Source organism: Capricornis sumatraensis, chromosome 6 (genome assembly GCF_032405125.1).
Source record: "Capricornis sumatraensis isolate serow.1 chromosome 6, serow.2, whole genome shotgun sequence".
In the NCBI taxonomy this organism is placed as follows: Eukaryota; Metazoa; Chordata; class Mammalia; order Artiodactyla; family Bovidae; genus Capricornis; species Capricornis sumatraensis.
Window position 1 is genome coordinate 12,800,932 of NC_091074.1, and position 18,350 is coordinate 12,819,281.

The following is an 18,350-nucleotide window of genomic DNA, read 5'->3' on the forward strand; positions in this document are numbered from 1 at the left end:
TCTATATATATATATATATATATATATATATATATATATATATATATATATATATATTTTTGCCAGTGTCTTGAAAACCATTCATAGTTTTAATATAGTTGTTTAAGTGGTCAAGTGGAAGAATAAGTATATCTATGTTGCTCCATTGTGCTTGTGACCCCATGGACTGTAGCCCACCAGGTTTCCTTTGGATGTGGAATTTCCCAAGCAGGAATACTGGAGTGGGTTGCCATTTCCTATTCCAGGGGATCTTCCAGACTCATGGATGAAACCCTGGTCTCCTGTGTCTCCTGCATTGTCAGGTGGATTCTTTACCACTGAGCCATCTGGGAAGCCCTCTCCTGCCTGCCATGTTACTCCATCTTGGTTAAAAGGAGAAATCCCAGTGATAATCTTAGCCAGAAATAATATTAGCTGGAAGTTGCAAAGCTCTCTGTTTTTATTAAAATGTACAAAACTAATAAAGAAATATTAGATATGGGGGCACAATGTCTACTTCTTTCCTTCCCCTACTAGTGTAATCTAGTGGTTCAGACAGCCCAGGGTTCAGTCGCCAGGGCCTTCTTAGAGTCTGTATTCAAATGATAATTGGTCATAAATTTTGTCATAGGTATTTCTTTATACATATTTTTAAATGGCTTACTTCCAGAAATATTTGTGGATAATAGATTGCATATTTCACAAAAATGTCTGATCTAACGGAGTAATTGCCTACCTCACTTTAAAATATTACAGTATTTATATAATTTAATGGATTGGATTAATATAAAGATGTCTTAAAAAGCCAGTGATAGAATGGCATTTCCAAAATATTATGTAATCAGAAGTGAAGAGTGTTGGATTCCATTTCTTTGCTCTCTACTCCCCAGCTATGTGAGTTATAAATATCTTTCAAAAAATTTTAAACTCTTTGGGTCAAATGCCCTATAATTCTATCACTCTTCACCCAGTACACTGTTTTACCTGTTTGATTGTTAAAATAATTTTTGTTTAACTCTCTAAAACTTTAAATGTCTCAAATTTCAATTAAATAAAGGACTAAACTTGATGATACCTTAAGTGTGGTTGCAGTTCTAAAAATGAAAAATGAGATTTCAACTATGCTTCTGTAGATGAGAAACCTTAAATATATGCAATCATTTTTTTTCTTTTTTGGTCTGTGAAGAAATTGAATCTCTTTAATGTTTCCATGTAATGTAATATAATGGGCAGTTTCCATTTTCCTATTTCGTTTTTTATTGAAAGAACATAAAACACTAGGATGGTCATGTTCATCCCAACTACTTCTGGCTATAATTCTTCACTGTATATAAGATTGCACTCACCGGGCCCTCCTGCCACGTGACTAGTGCTGACCAGTGATTTCTAAGCAGAAGGAACTGTCATTTTAGAGACAGACCATTTAACTTCCAGCCTGAGACCCACCACTGTTCTAACTAACGTCTGACACAGTGTTTGACAATGGTCAAAGTGTTGACTGGTGCTAGTGACCTCAGGCAGAGACTCTCTAGCCAGCCAGTGATAAATAAGCAGAAGACACAGAAAGAGTATATTCATTTTTGTGAGCCATTGGGATTGGAAATTATTTATTACCATAATATAACATCTGGACTGATCTACTTATATAAATAGAAAAAAAATCCATTAAAACAAAAAATAAAATAATAACTTTAGATAAGCTAATGGAATGATCTAAGGAGTAAAATGTTCAAATGCTTTCATTCAAACATTCTACCCAAATCTTGCAGTCTGAGTGTTTGAATCTTTAAAATGCAGGTTTTGATGTTGTGTCCAAAACTAAATATTCAGCCTTAGGCATGAGAAAGTGTGTTTAAATGATGATAAAGAAAATATGAAGGCTTTGAGAATCTTAAACGCAAGTTTATCTAAACACAGTATAAAGGTTGATATTGTTGATATCTCTTTCAGACAAAAAAAAAAATCACAAATAAGTCAGGTACTTAAATCACATATCTCTAATTTTTTTTTTTTTTAGTTGGCTTATTCCTATTTGTGAAAGAACCACTTTTTGTGAAACCAGTGAAGTTGCAAAGATAAATGAAACACTTTTTGTGAAACCAGTGAAAATGCAAAGATAAGTTAATGTAATTATAAAAGAATGGTGTTTAAGTATGTTTATAATAAAGACTATTGTTAAACTAAATATATCTTTAAATTGCCCTGTTATTAAATGTCAATAGTGAATATCAGAAAACATATATGCTCTGTTTGTGGAAACAGAAGAGTGTGAGAAATATTCTATTCAGTTTTATTTTCTTTTATTTTTTTTTTTTTTACAAAGAAAAGTAAGCAGTTTATTAACTCTATGACAAGTTATTTTTAACTTTGGCTTCTTCCTCTTAGCACAATGCATTTAAGATTTGTGAATGGTTTAGCAGAACATTTACCGACTGGTTTTTAATCAACTTTTAAAAATGCCTTTAAGATTCATCGTTTCTCGCAAGTAGCCTAAGAATTTATTTCTTTTGTCTCTTTGATACATTTAAATTTAAAGATTTGTTTTTCCATTCACTTAAAGTATTACTTAAAGAGATGTCCTCATTTCTGAGCCATTATTACTCTCCAAGTTAATTTTATTAAAAGGCTTATTTTAAAATAATATACAATATGAAATGCAATAATAACAGGCATTAAATTATCCCTATTTTCTTTTCATAAATTTGCTACCTATACATAAACATATAAATTGTGTCTGACTTCATTTTACTTATTTCTTCAATACAGTTCCATATTGCCACATTGTCTTCTAATTTCACAAATTTCCCATTCCCAGCTTGACTTGAAGTTAAACCTAAAATACACAGGTTGCAGATTCTTAACCAAATTCTGGATATGCTTCAATATTTCTAGTAATAATGAGAAGGTGTCATCTGTATAATAGCTTGGCCAATGCAATGGCTGACTTTGAGAGTGAATTCAATTTCCTTTGGAGCAGCTTAAATGCTGGGATGACTACATATAATTTAATCAGTTCAGGCACCACCACAAATAGGCTGGCTTTCCTTAGAGTAAAACTCAGATCAGCACCCTCATTATTTTTTCCCAAGCTATTACAACCTCCAGACTTTCTTCCTTTCATCTTTGCTGTCTCGGTGCATCACTTACCCAGATGTCAGAGGAATTATAAACAGTATCCTGTCTTCCCCACCATTAACAGTATGAGAAATACTTCCCATTGACTGCAGGCTGATGTCCAGATTTCTTAGAATCACTTTCAAGATCCTTCATGATCTGTTTTCCACATACAGACTCATCTATAAAGACATCCCTAGTTCTTTCAGACAAAGTTGGTCATACCTCCTGTGGGCTCTTCAGTGCCTCTGTGCCATCTGTTAAGTCCCTTGTCTCATTTGAGTCTAATCATTTTCTGCATCTGTCCACTGGTCTGTGAATCCTTAAGGGAGGAAACTGTAATTTATTCATCTTTTTATCGTGTGTCTCTTACTTTCTCTCACGCAGTTCGCGTCTCTCCTTGTTTCCTAGTGTCTTTCACAGAGGACTTGACAGATAAAATAATAACTGTTAAAACAACCGCGGACTTCCCTGATGATACAGTGGTTAAGACTTCACCTTCCAATATAGGGGATGTGGGTTCAAAATCTGGCTAGGAACTAAGATCCCACATTCCTCATGGCCAAACAACCAAAACATGAAAAAGAAGTAATATGAGAACAAATTCAACTCCACATCAAAAAAAAAATTTTTTAAGCAATAATAACAGCAACATATAATTTAAAAAAACTATTATCAAATATAATACTGTACTGAATGCTTTGTATGAATTATCTAATTTCTCTTTCACAAATTATGAATAAATTATGATTTTTTGCTTTTACATTGTTACACATGAGAAAACTAGTCTTATAGAAGTTAAATAACTGACCCATTTTCACACAAGTGGCAAAGCCACATTTAAACCTCAATAGTCTAATGTATAAAAAGTGATTTTTCAGTATTTGAGAAATAATTATAATGAGTGAGTTTTCAGTGTAGTCTCATTGAAAAAAATTACAGGCATCTATGTAAAGAAGGTAACTGTATTACTAATAGTCTGCTTATTAGATTAAGGCTATATTTAATGTAATGCAGGTACATGCTCAGTCACGTTCATCTCTTTGTGACCCCATGGACTGTAGCCTGCCAGGCTCCTCTGTCCATGGAACTCTCCAGACAAGAATGCTGGGGTGAGTTTCCATTTCCTCCTCCAGGGTGTGTTCCTGACCCAGGGATCAACCCCCAGTCTTCTGTGTCTCCTGCATTGGCAGGCTGATTGTTTCAGATTGGTTTCCCCTAAAGTAGACTCTCAGACACAATTTGACTGCAGTAGTTTTAAAGAGATCATCACAGAGTATACTTTGGCAAGGAGGGTGAAGAGATACAACAGGGAAGGGAAATCAGCCAGTCAAAGATCCGCATCCTGATGCTTATCCCTGTGGGCACCTGAGGCACCATCTTGCTGGAAAACCATAGTGATGATACAGAAAACACCTCAGAGATGCTTCACTATAGGACTGCTTTTTCCCCAGCTTCATTGCCTGATACTTGCTCTATGGCATTCATTTGCCTCTGAACTTTTGATCTGCCTTTTATCAGAGATGAGAGAAAGCACTCAGTTGACTGTCTGCTGGTACTTATGGTAAGACCAACTTGGCAAGTACTAGTATGGTGATGCTGTAGAGACGGTGGTGATGCTCCGGCATCAGTGCTGGAGCTGTTACTCATCAACTTGTGCTTCCAGTAAATCAGATCTTTATTTGAGCTATAGATAGATAGATGGTAAATAGATGGATAGATAGATGGATGGATGGATGTTAGATAAAGGGATAGATAGAGGGATGATAGATGAATGGATGGATGGATAAATGGATGAATGGATAGATGGATAGCTGCATGGATGATAGATGATAAATACTTAGATAATAGGTAGATGATAGGTAGCAGACACATGGATGATAGATAGATAAACACATACACACACGTACATACATAGACAGCTAACTGTGTATGTCATATACCACTGCTGTGTTTGTTACTGAACAGCTTCAGTTGCTCAAAAGCCAATCATTTGAGAGGCAAGTGTGAATAAACAGGAAGGGTGCTTTAATCAAAAAGCCAACAATCTGAGGAGAAGGTGGATTTGTCCAGAGATCAACTCTGAAGATTCTGCTTGGCCATGACCAGTTTTAAAGGGGGAAATGGGGAAGAATCTCAGTGAATCTATCAGAGCAGGATGTTGGGTTCTGATCATTCTCCATTGCGTGAACATCTCTTCTGATGTAATCTTGCCTGCATGATCTGCCTGCAGGGTTACTAAAGGGGCTGCTGGGGTAGAGAGCTAGTCATTTTTTAGCTACTTTATTCTTCATCCTTACTTCCTTTTATCTTGGAAAAGAATCAGCAGGTTAAAGGCATAGTGTACGTTCAGGAGGGAATAAGTCAGGAGTTAGGTTGAGTTGCTGAGTGAATCTCGTTCCTAGAATTAGGGTCTTTTTTTTAATTATTTTAATTGGAGGCTAGTTACTTTATACTATTGTGGTGATTTTTGCCATACATTGACATGAATCAGCTCTGGGTGTACGTGTGTTCCCCATCCTGACCCTCCCTCCCACCTCCCTCCCCATCCCATCCCTCAGGGTCATCCCAGTGCACCAGCCCTGAGCACCCTGTCTCATGCATCGAACCTGGACTAATGTTCTATTTCAGATATGATAATATACATGTTTCAATGCTATTCTCTCAAATCATCGCACCCTCACCTTCTCCCACGGAGTCCAACGTCTGTTCTTTACATCTGTGTCTCTTTTGCTGTCTCTCATATACTAGATTTGAAAGAATTAGGGTCTTTTAAGGCTGGAAGAGAACAGAAATGAGCAAGCAGGACAGGGAGCAAAGGATCTGTTTTCATGTTCAACTCGATATCATTTAGACACTTCAAACTTAATGTCGAATTCATCTTTACCCTCAAGTCTTGGAGCCCTCAAATGTCCCTCACACACTGTATTCTTACCTCCATCTGTATTTCATACATCAGTTGCTCATGTCCAAAACGTGGGGGTTCTCCATAACTGTTTCTCCTAGACAGTTACTAAGTCATGTCAATTATTTTCCTAAATATATCTCAAGCTGGTCTTTTGCAGGCCCCTTTTAACTCTCACTTGCATTTCTGCAGTACTTTATGAATTGATTCAGGTGCCTCACTCTCAAATGCTTGTACACGTCTACAGATCAATTCCCCTTTAAATCTTTGCCTTTTACCAGTCTGTATCTCCTATTATAACATAAATATCTTAAAGTGAGAAACTGGGGTTCATTCTCTGTTTTATCTCCACTTTGCCTCCTGGCTAAGAGTAAAGTGAAGTGAAGTCGCTCAGTCATGTCCGACTTTTTGCGACCCGTGGACTGTAGCCCACCAAGCTCCTTCGTCCATGGGATTCTCCAGGCAAGAATACTGGAGTGGGTTGCCATTTCCTTCTCCAGGGGATCTTCCCGACCCAGAGATCGAACCTAGGTCTCCCACATTGCAGGCAGACGCTTTAACCTCTGCACCACCAGGGAAGCCCTTAAATACAAGAATACAGTCTCTCAGAAAACCTCCAATAGAGACACAGAACTTCAGATCCAAGTACTAACATCAAAGATTTCAAGGGAGGGAAGGAACCCAGCTTGAAACAAGGGGGACGAGGCGGGGGAGGGGGAGGCGGCGAAAGGGGTGGCCTTACAGACGACTCCTGCCACCTACAGATACCCAGGCATTGTGGGACTTTTCCCTGGGCCTCCAGAGAAAGGAGGACTGGAACTCAGCCCTACCAGAGTTGGCTAAGAGTAAGCCAATGGCAAATCATTGTGAACTGAACACACGAATGAACAGAAAGATACTTTCACATCCCTTATATAGAAATTACTTAAAATATTTTTATGAGCAAAGGCTTTTTTGCCCATGATCAGTCTTCTATCCTCACAAGTCTGCCTATTTTTCTGAACGGATTATATATAGCTGTTAAACATATCTTTAAATCCCTATTGATTGCTTTGCAGTCCCCAACATTTTTGGCACCAGAGATTGGTCTCGCGGAAGACAATTTTTCCATGGATGAGATGAGGGAGATTGTTTTGGAATGATTCAGGAAGAGTAGGGTCCATGCTCCTGTGAAAATCTAATGCCACTTCTGATCTGGGAGGAGGTAGAGCTCAGAAGGTCATGCAAACAATGGGGAGCAGCTATAAATACAAGCACTTGCCCACTGCTCGTCTCCTGCTATACAGCCAGGTTCCTAACATGAACTGGTCCATGGCCCAGGGGTTGGAAACCCTGCTATAGTGTATTAGTCTGAATACAGCTCTTATTTAAAAAACAAGCCAGAAATGTGTACAGTATCTCCTCTAAATGTTAAAAGAATAATTTTACACCTGGGAATATCAGTTACATTCCCAGATCATTGTTAGGTATGATGCTTTGATATTTTGATATGTTAATATTGGATGTTTTGATATTTTGATATATTAATATTTGATGTTTTGATATACTGATACCCTGAATATCAATATTCAGAATAATACAAAACTCAACATTAAAAAAACTGAGATCAAGGCATCCGGCCCTATTACTTCATGGCAAATAAATGGGGAAACAATGGAAACAGTGACGGATTTTATTCTCTGGGGCTCCAACATCACAGCAGGTAGTGATTGGAGCCATGAAATTAATGACACTTGCGCTTTGGAAGAAAAGCTATGACCAACATAGACACTATATTTTAAAAAACAGAGACATTAATTTACCAACAAAGCCCTGTATAGTTAAAGCTATGGTTTTTCCAGTAGTCACATATCCATATGAGAGTTGGACCATTAAAAAGGTGAGCGGCAAAGAGTTGATGCTCTTGAACTGTGGTGTTGGATAAGACTCTGGAGAGTCCCTTGGACTGCAAGGAGATCCAACCAATCAATCGTAAAGAAAATCAGTCCTGAATATTCATTGGAAGGACTGATGCTGAAGTTCAGTTCAATTCAGTTCAGTCACTCAGTCATGTCCGACTCTTTGTAACCCCATGAACTGCAGCACGCCAGGCCTCCCTGTTTATCACCAACTCCTGGAGTCCACCCAAACCCATGCCCATTGAGTTGGTGATACCATCCAACCATCTCATCCTCTGTCGTCCCCTTCTCCTCCTGCCCTCAATTTATCCCAGCATCAGGGTCTTTTCAAATGAGTCACCTCTTCTCATGAGGTGGCCAAAGTATTGGAGTTTCAGCTTCAACATCAGTCCTTCCAATGAACACCCAGGACTGATCTCCTTTAGGATGGACTGGTTGAATCTCCTTGCAGTCCAAGAGACTCTCAAGAGTCTTCTCTAACATCACAGTTCAAAAGCATCAGTTCTTTGGTGCTCAGCTTTCTTCACAGTCCAGCTCTCACATCCATACATGACCACTGGAAAAACCATAGCCTTGACTAGATGGACCTTTGTTGGCAAAGTAATGTCTCTGCTTTTTAACATGCTGTCTAAGTTGGTCATAACTTTCCTTCCAAGGAGTAAGCGTCTTTTAATTTCATGGCTGCAATGACCATCTGCAGTGATTTGGGAGCCCAGAAATATAAGGTCAGCCACTGTTTCCACTGTTTCCCCATCTATTTCCCATGAAGTGATGGGACTGGATGCCATGATCTTCGTTTTCTGAATGTTGAGCTTTAAGCCAACGTTTCCGCTCTCCTCTTTCACTTTCATCAAGAGGCTTTTTACTTCCTCTTCACTTTCTGCCATAAGGGTGGTGTCATCTGCATATCTGAGGTTACTGATATTTCTCTTGGCAATCTTGATTCCAGCTTGTGTTTCTTCCAGTCCAGTGTTTCTCATGATGTACTCTGCATAGAAGTTAAATAAGCAGGGTGACAATATACAGCCTTGATGTACTCCTTTTCCTATTTGGAACCAGTCTGTTGTTCCATGTCCAGTTCTAACTGTTGCTTCCTGACCTTCATACAGGTTTCTCAAGAGGCAAGTTAGGTGGTCTGGTATTCCCATCTCTTTCAGAATTTTCCACAGTTTATTGTGATCCACACAGTCAAAGGCTTTGGCATAGTCAATAAAGCAGAAATAGATGTTTTATGGAACTCTCATGCTTTTTGCATGATCCAGAGGATGGTGGCATCTTGATCTCTGGTTCCTCTGCCTTTTCTAAAACCAGCTTGAACATCTGGAACTTCACGGTTCACATATTGCTGAAGCCTGGCTTGGAGAATTTTGAGCATTACTTTACTAGTGTGTGAGATGAGTGCAGTTGTGCAGTAGTTTGAGCATTCTTTGGCATTGCCTTTCTTTGGGATTGGAATGAAAACTGACCCTTTCCAGTCCTGTGGCCACTGCTGAGTTTTCCAAATGTGCTGGCATATTGAGTGCAACACTTTCACAGCATCATCTTTCAGGATTTGAAATAGCTCAACTGGAATTTCATCACCTCCACTAGCTTTGTTCATAGTGATGTTTCCTAAGGCCCACTTGACTTCACAGTTCAGGATGTCTAGCTCTAGGTGAGTGTGAGTGATCACACCGTCATGATTATATGCGTTGTGAAGATCTTTTTTGTACAGTTCTTCGGTGTATTATTGCCACCTGTTCTTAATATTTTCTGTTTCTGTTAGGTCCCTACCATTTCTGTCCTTTATCGAGCCCATCTTTGCATGAAATGTTCCCTTGGTGTCTCTAATTTTCTTGAAGAGATCTCTAGTCTTCCCCTTTCTATTGTTTTCTTCTATTTCTTTGCATTGATTGCAGGGGAAGACTTTCTTATCTCTCCTTGCTATTCTTTGGAACTCTGCACTCAAATGGAGCTCCAATGCTCTGGCCACCTGGTGTGAAGAACTGACTCACTGGAAAAGACCCTGATGCTAAGCAAGACTGAAGGCAGGAGGAGAAGGGGACGACAGAGGATGAGATGGTTAGATGGTATCACTGACTTGATGGGCATAATTTTGAGTGAGCTCCCAGAGTTGGTGATGGACAAGGGAGCCTGGCGTGCTGCAGTCCATGGGGTCACAAAGAGTCGGACGTGACTGAGTGACTGAAATGAACTGAACTGAATGTTGATATAGGAAAACACCTTTGTCTCAGGTCTTTGGGTTTGTTGAATGAATAACTCTGTAATTATGATAAGATGCACTGAATTCCTTTAGCACTCTTTTCCATCTTTGTTCATTATATGTGAAAGCACCCATCTCACTATATTCTTGGAAATCACTGGCATGTATGTTTCATATATTGTTCTTTAAAATCATTTTATGCTATCCCTAAAGGAATATGTTCCTCTGTGAAAGTCGCTCAGTCGTGTTTGACTGTGACCCCATGAACTTTAACCTGCCAGGCTTCTCTATCCATGAAGTTCTCCAGGTCAGAATACTGGAATGGATTACCATTCCCTCCTCCAGGGGATCTTCCTGACCCAGGGATTAAACATGGGTCTCCTGCATTGCAGGCGGATTCTTTACCACTGAACCACCAGGGAAGCCCTGGTTCTTTAAGGAGCATGTCTTTTATAGGGCTTTTATGCCCACTTCATGGTATCATTTTGATGTTTTTTTCCTAGTTCTCTCAATTGTATTTGAAAACATCGAAATCTACCATTTTTATAAATATTTTTACAATTTTTAAAATCTGAGATCAAACAGAGTGATAATAAAGTGACAAGATAGAAAGAAATGTCTATTTTTATATTTAAATTATTTGTCTAAAAATATGTCATTCTATTGTAACTTCCAGGATAGTTAATTTTTTTCTTTAATTGCATTATACTAAAATTCTATCATCTGAAGCTGTAAGACAAGATCTATTTTATATCCACAGTAATATTTAAGTTATCCTATTGAGATCATAGTAAAATAAAGTATTAAAGTAATTGACTAAAAACATATTGTAGGTACTGTCTTGAATATTCTGGTATGTTTCTATGCAAACTGGTAGAATCTATGCATGCTTCAAAATTTATACTTTGTTTTGTTTTCTTATCTAAATTAAACGGTAGCCATTTATGGCAAAAGACAAATTATTAGATGTTCTTGCTTTTAAGCAGAGACTGTGTCTGTTTCCAGATTTTTGCTCTCTCTTTTGTCTTCAGGTTGTCCATGTCAGGAAAATCACTGAATTTTGATAATTGATTAAAATTTCATTCTGTATTATTTTTAAAGTAACTTAAATGTTTCACCAACAAGTGAATTCATTATCCTTCATAAAGCTTGGGCAAATATGACCAATGCCGAACTAAAAATTAAATGAGATTTGAGACCCAGTTTTCTGCCCTATTTATAAATTACTTAAATAAATCAAGAATATTGAAAGCATAGCCATGACATATACTAAATTGCTTGTAACTATGCCCAGAGTTAAGACCTACTTCCTATTTGACATCTCAGATTAGTTCACAGTGATAACAGAAATATGAGATCTGTATAGTTCTCATAAAGAATGTCATAGTGTCATGATTTGAATTTCACTGTAGTCTCAACCATGAGGTTGCATCAGTATGTGATTATTTAAGATTAAATTTTCACTTCTTTCACTTTAAGTCTCTTTTCTCCTCTAGAGCCTTAAACACTGCCCAGCCGTGGAGGCAATAACCAACTTTAACTGATTATTTGGGCATAAATATTACAGAAGTTAAACTTCCAAAGCTTCCCAGAAATCCACCCAAACATTAACCATGTGCTCAATGGAAATGATGTTAATACATAAAATTTGTCCTCATTACTATTAGATCGCAATAGAGAAAATATATATTAAGAAGAGCATGACATTTCAGTGCAATTCTTACCTTCTTTTTGAGCCACTGGTATAGAAAAGCATAGATGAAGTCAGTATACAAAGGAGGGCATAGCTGAGGAAATTATGGCAAAATCAACGCAGAATCACTGGAATAAACTACTCATCTGGTTTTATAGTACAACAGAGCTTCTTCTTATTTAACCTTGTTGAGTCGAGACACATTATCTGTACCTGAATAAATGTGAAATTGACACATCCAAAAAACAAAAAAGAGAGTGGATGTGAAAGGGAATCATTAATAAATCCCAAGAATGGGTAGAGTAGCTATAACAATGTAGAAGCTCTGGCTGGGAAACCATTAGGCAAAGTCTAATTTTCACAGTTGTCTGATAACACAGTGAGTCAATGGCAATATAAAATGTACTGCCGTTTTGCATCTAACATAGCCTTGCCCTCCTCTTTCAAATCCAGCTGTAAGCACAAGATGTACCTGGAAAGGCTGCCGAACACCAGCATCATTATCCCATTCCATAACGAAGGCTGGACTTCCCTCCTCCGGACCATACACAGCATCATCAACCGAACCCCAGAGAGTCTGATCGCAGAAATCATCCTGGTTGATGACTTCAGTGATAGAGGTAAGTCACTGTTGATACCATTTTATGTGATTCTATTATCACCTGCATAATTGATACAGGTTTTTAAAATAAGGCAGAGGATTATTACCATGGCTTCTTGCTGATTCTATCTGAAAGGTGATTATGAAGTTTTGTCTATGCTGTGGTGATGTGATTTTGTAAAATGTTGGCCAAATGCAAAATGAAATGGATAAGTTATTGGCATCATTTGGGGTATCTGTAAGAAATTTGCATTGCATTTCTGTTGTGAATTAGACAGGTGTTGGCAGAATGCCTTAAGTTCTATCTTCAGCTTTAGAAAAAAAACCACTGTGAAATATGGTGAGTACATATGAATGGTGATATCTTCCAGTAGAACCGTAAAACCTGTTCCCATTTCTGAAAAAGATCTGCTCTGTTGTTTACTAGAAAGATGGTTTCTCCAGGCTGTGCTTCTGTTATTTCATAAATACTAGAAAAGGTAAGTAACACAAAGAAATATTTTGACTTGGCAATTTTAGCTATTTTATTGTATCTGAACAATAACAACAAAAAGGCCTGGAGTGCAGAGTATTGGGAAATTTAGCATCGCTTTACTGTTTTTTACTATTCTGATGAACACAATTTGGTTTGTAAGTCAGGGGAATACGATTATAGAAAGTTGTATGAGTTTAGGATTTGATAAATCATATTTGCTTTAAATACAGGATATTACAGGATAAGTTAATATTACAGGATAAGTGAAATCTTTCTATCTTGGCTGGTGGACAGGTGGAAACTATTTCTAAAGATATTCATCTACCTTCTATTTCTTTGCACGAAGGAGTTTGGTTTAACTGTAAACTGTATGTGTTTAAGAATGGCAGTAAACAAGTTTGTCTATTTTTCCTCTGTCTTACAAGAGAATGCATCTTGAGTTTCTATGAATTAATTGCAGTTTGGAAATTTTCATTTGCACACAGAAAACTATTCTTCATAGTACTTAAAAATTCTATAAAAGTAAAACCACTTCGTGTGTTAGCTTTGAGGTTTCTGAAATGTTATTGTCTGCAATGATTCACTTCAAATACTGATTCAGGATTCGTGGTCTATTTGTAGTGTTGAAGTTTATGTGGCAAAAGAAAGTTGTCTGTTGTTCTGTTTAATACTAAACTATCAACTTGGTAATTCAGGTTGATTTCTTAGGTAAATATATGTTAAATAAGTATCTAAAAAGTACTTAAAATTAAATGTACTCATTAAATTAATTTAAATAACACAGAAACTTTTTTTTTTAATTTTAATTGAGGCTACTTGTTTCAAAGTGGTCATTATTACCTCAGGCTAAAAATGCACATTTCATGTGTTAAAGCTAAAATTTTGCTTTTAAATAAAAGAGCGAAAAAGGGAGTAAAGATGTGGGATGGTAGGTACATCACCAAATAAATGATATTTTTTGGTTGACTGGTACCAAGAGAAATAAGAGATACCTATAGAGAATTTTCTACATAATTAGCTTTGTCTTGGTAAAGTATGTCCAATGACAGAATTTTGACCTGAGGATAATAGAGAGGAAACACTTGCTAACAGTAAATCCTGGTTTGTGGAGAATTTTTTTGTTGAATATTTCTCAAAGGTGCTTTCCAATGGAAAGTTCTTGAAGAGGGAGAAAAGAGTGGTCTTGATTTTTGAATCTCTGTGCAGTAGCGACTCTGATGGACAATCCCTTCACATAGCATGTTCCTGGAAAAGAAGTGTGTTCAGGGTGGTCAATGTCATTGCTTTTCATGAAGTGAAAGAACACAAATACTATTAGCTGGGAGTGTGGTGGTGATTTTGACTTTCCTAGCGGACATTTTTAAGGAGAATCATTATGTTGCAGAAAGGGGGACCCCTTCCAGGGTCTGAAACTGGGCTCTTGTCTAACACTCGGAAATAAATTGTCCAAGGAACACATGTGCTAATAAAGCAAGAGATTTTATTGGGAAAGGGCGCCCAGGGGCTAGGGGATGTGTGAGGGGAAGCAGTAGGGTAAGGGGAACTGCTCTGCCACGTGGCTCGCAGTCTCAGGTTTTAGGGTGATGGGATTAGTTTCCAGGTTGTCTTTAGCCAATCATTCTGACTCAGAGTCCTTCCCGGTGGTGCACACCTTGTTCAGCCAAGATGAATGCCAGCAAGGATTCTGGGAGGTGGTCAGACACATGGTATCTCCTTTTGACCTTTCCTTAACTCTTGTGGTTGGTGGTGGCTTATTAGTTCCATGTTCTTTACCAAGACCTCCTGCCGTAAAATAACTCATGTAAATAGTTACTGTGGTGCCTGGCGGTTTCAGTCAGTGTGCTTCCCCTAACAATTATTTTAATGCTTTTGTAAATCTTTCCTTTAAATATTCTATTCCTGGGAGTAATCAAGTGGAAAGTATTATTTTAAAATCATTAAACTTTCAAAAGGGGAAGTTTTAGGGAATATTGCTTTTCATTTCACAAGTCTGATGACATGTGTAGGAGTAAACTTTGAAAGACATGATAAAAATACCTTAATAATATTTTATATTACATCATAATTCTAAAGGTTATGAAATAGGAGAGACCTTCCTTTCAAACTGTTGTTTCAGATTACAGAATTCCGTCTGATAGAATGTTAGGGTTCGTGGGCATCCCTGGTGTATGGAATAGGAGAAACGTTCCTTTCAAAATTTTGTTTCCCATTACAGAGTCTCATCTGATAAAATATTATTGGTGTTTAAAAGCATCACTGTCACTTTCTGAATTGTGGGAAATCTAGAAAATCAACATCATACACACAGGTTAGAATCCTCATACTGACAATGAACTGTATGACTTTGGGTAAATGAACCTCTTGGTGTCTCAAATTTCTTTAACAAATGCGGATAAGTGACTCTTAGTTATCTAAGCTATCCAGGGAGGTTGTGATGGAGACCTCTCTGGCTGATAAAGAAACTATGCTCCCTAGGAGAGCAACTGTCCTCAGTTTCTGCCTGCTGCTGCTGCTGCTGCTGCTAAGTCACTTCAGTCGCCTCACCAAATACTGTCCTGAAAAACAGCATCAATATTCTCCATACTTTTGTGAGGAGATCTTTTCAATTTAATCAAATCATTTTTACAAGATTAAATCAATCAGTCATTCTGTCTATCTGTCCATCCATCCACCCACACATCTATCTATCCCCTCACCATCCCCAGATGCAATCAGAGTCCTACCTTCATAGAAGGCATATGAAGGCCAATTGTAGTCATTTATAACATGGTAGAAAAATTAGTACTGCATTAACACTAAAAAAAAAAAAAAAAGTTTTACCAATAAGTAGGTAAGTTACAGATATTGAAGAAAAAAAATATAAATTTTAGAATTTCAACACAAAGAGGATAAATAGAGCATATTATCTTCCTAAAGTATGTCTGTGGCTTTAATGTTCATCAAAACTCATTCAGGACTGTTTTTACTATTAGAAGAGGAGGAAGATATCCCCAGTCATCTCATATTTACAGGGCCTCAAAGACAAAGAAGTTTTCTCTGCTTATTAGTTAGATATGATTTATATCCATATTTTTAAAAGCTATTATACTTTATGATTTTTTTGGTATAACTCAGAAATCAGAAGGTTTTTTCCCCACCAATTCTTTAAAAATCAAGTATTCTAGACAAATTATAAAGTACAAGAAAATATAGGGGATGTTTTGTTCTCCTTCAGGAAATTATTTCTGAAACATTACACTTCATGTTTATTTTCAGAAATACATTCTAGCTCCAGGTCTGTTTACTATGCATTTTAACACCTTTGCCCTACAGCTCTCTGATTCTCTAATGTCCTTTATCTACAGGTGATAATATTTTGGTAAGACTTAATCAGACATTACTGCTTTCTATTTTATGTCCTCCAGGTCAATAGAACAGCTACATCTGAAAAAACAGAGCCAACATGATAGCCATGTTAATAGCATGACTGTAATATCCCTTGGAATTCATAGTTCCAGAATCATTCTGATTGTGAATTCTTTAAAACTGGTTTCATATCAATAGAGAAAAATGATAAAGTATTTTCAAATTATAGCATTGTTATAAATATTGCAAAATGATTTTTAAAAATCAGCTTTGATTTATCCACTTGACCTAGTTATCAAAATACATTTTTTTAAAAAAAGGAACATGTGAGCACTTCTTGGTTTAGATATTTTCTGCAGAGAGCTTGGTAAACAGAGTGTTGTTTTAGCCTCAAAATGTAAGCCTACTGTCTATAAAAACAGGAAGGTGTAGGCCTGCAGGTAAAATTTCAAAGCCAACACAGGTTTTGCTGTCTGAAGCTCACCAAAGTTAGCATTTTTTTTTCCTAGTAAGCTCTCAGAAATACATTTAACAACTTAACTTGAGGCCTCTAACAAGGCTTCATGATGACTTTAAAGCAGGACTAATCCTAGGCTTATCTCCAAATTCCAGGCAACCTTTGCGGCATCCACATGGAACATGTTGAAATGTGTGAACTAAGCTGCAGCTTAGCCTCAGAGACGGGGCATATTTGAACCTGACAATGCTCTAAACTTGGTGCGCTTAGATGAATTCAAGTTCAAACCAAGGGAACTCGCAGGAGAGTTGCTGACACACTTCCCTTAACACAGGTGGGGTGAGGGTGGGCCGCTACTGTGCCCTGGACATTGTGCACAGACACACACGTATAGTTACACGCATGTGTGCACGTGCACGCGTGTACACACACACACACAGAGACACTCTGATGCCTGCTTGTTTCAAACTTCCTGGACAGAAAAAGAAGGGAGCTGAGTGTTTGAGATGCACAAACACCTATTATTCTCCATATTCTAGTTAGAAAGAAAAGCAGAAGCTTGAAACCATCCTTGCTATCTTAGCAAAATCAGCAACCTTAATGAAATCCAGTTTACTCTTCCCCAGAAAGCATAGGTCCTCACTCCTCAAAAACTGTGGTCCTTGGACCCACAACATCAGGATCACATTGAGACTTGTCAGGCTGGCAGACTCCAAGGCTTTACCCAGCCATACCAGCGTCTTCATTTCAACAAAATCTAGGTGTCACTGTTATGAAAATCAAGGTTTCAGAATAACGGTCATATGTCTCAGAACTGGGACTGACTCTTGTCAGCCTGGCAGACCCCCAGGCTCCACCCAGACATACCAGAATCTTCATTCCAACAAAATCTACATGTCACTGTTGTGAAAATCAAGGTTTCAGAATAACGGTCATGTGTCTCAGAACTGGGACTGGTGCTTCAGTGAGTAATATAGCTGCATAAATAGCTTAACTTCAAAAACCTTCTGTTTCTTATCCATACTATTATGACATACATTTTTCAATTTGTTCTTATTATTTAGCATTTAATTGATGGTGGATTTATAAATTTATAAGGGGACATTTAGATGGGAATTCTATAGTATTACCTCTACATTATTTTATGGAACATTTGTGAGTACATTTATTTGAAAAAATATTGAAATTGTCACAGATCTGTAGACATTTATTTTGCCTTCTAATGGACTCATTTTACAACAATTTTATATTGAATTTCAGGTTACTGCTGTTACTCCTCCCCAGCCAGACTTCATTCTTTGTTATACAGATGTGCCTTCCAATATTTTGCAGGTCTATTTTGCTTTGAAACCATTTTAAAATGTTCTTGTCAAATTCAGATACCATATGTATGTGTATAGCCACACATACACACACGTGCAGTTTCTTTAAGGTCCCTATTACCATCAAAATCTTAGACTCTTCACATAGTTAAAAGTGTCTATAAATTTTTAAAATACTGAAAATGTTTAAGTCATTTTACAAATGGTATTGACAAGTCTTGAATTCTTGAATTTCAGATTCTATTTTACTCAAATACTCTCCTTTTATACTATAAAGGAAAGTTGCCATAAGCAGACAAATCAGTAGGCACAAGTTTTACCACTATTCAAAGTTGAAAGATATCATCAGCATGAAAAG

The 18,350-nt window shown here is 37.3% G+C and overlaps 1 protein-coding gene across 1 annotated transcript in view; it reads left to right on the plus strand.

Annotated features, from left to right (window-relative positions):
- Window positions 1–18,350, plus strand: part of GALNTL6 (polypeptide N-acetylgalactosaminyltransferase like 6) — a 1,456,655-nt gene that overhangs the window by 631,077 nt on the left and 807,228 nt on the right. The window contains exon 4 of the mRNA XM_068974511.1: window positions 12,246–12,412. Coding sequence (XP_068830612.1) covers window positions 12,246–12,412 — 167 coding nt within the window. The remainder of the gene's footprint in view (window positions 1–12,245; window positions 12,413–18,350) is intronic.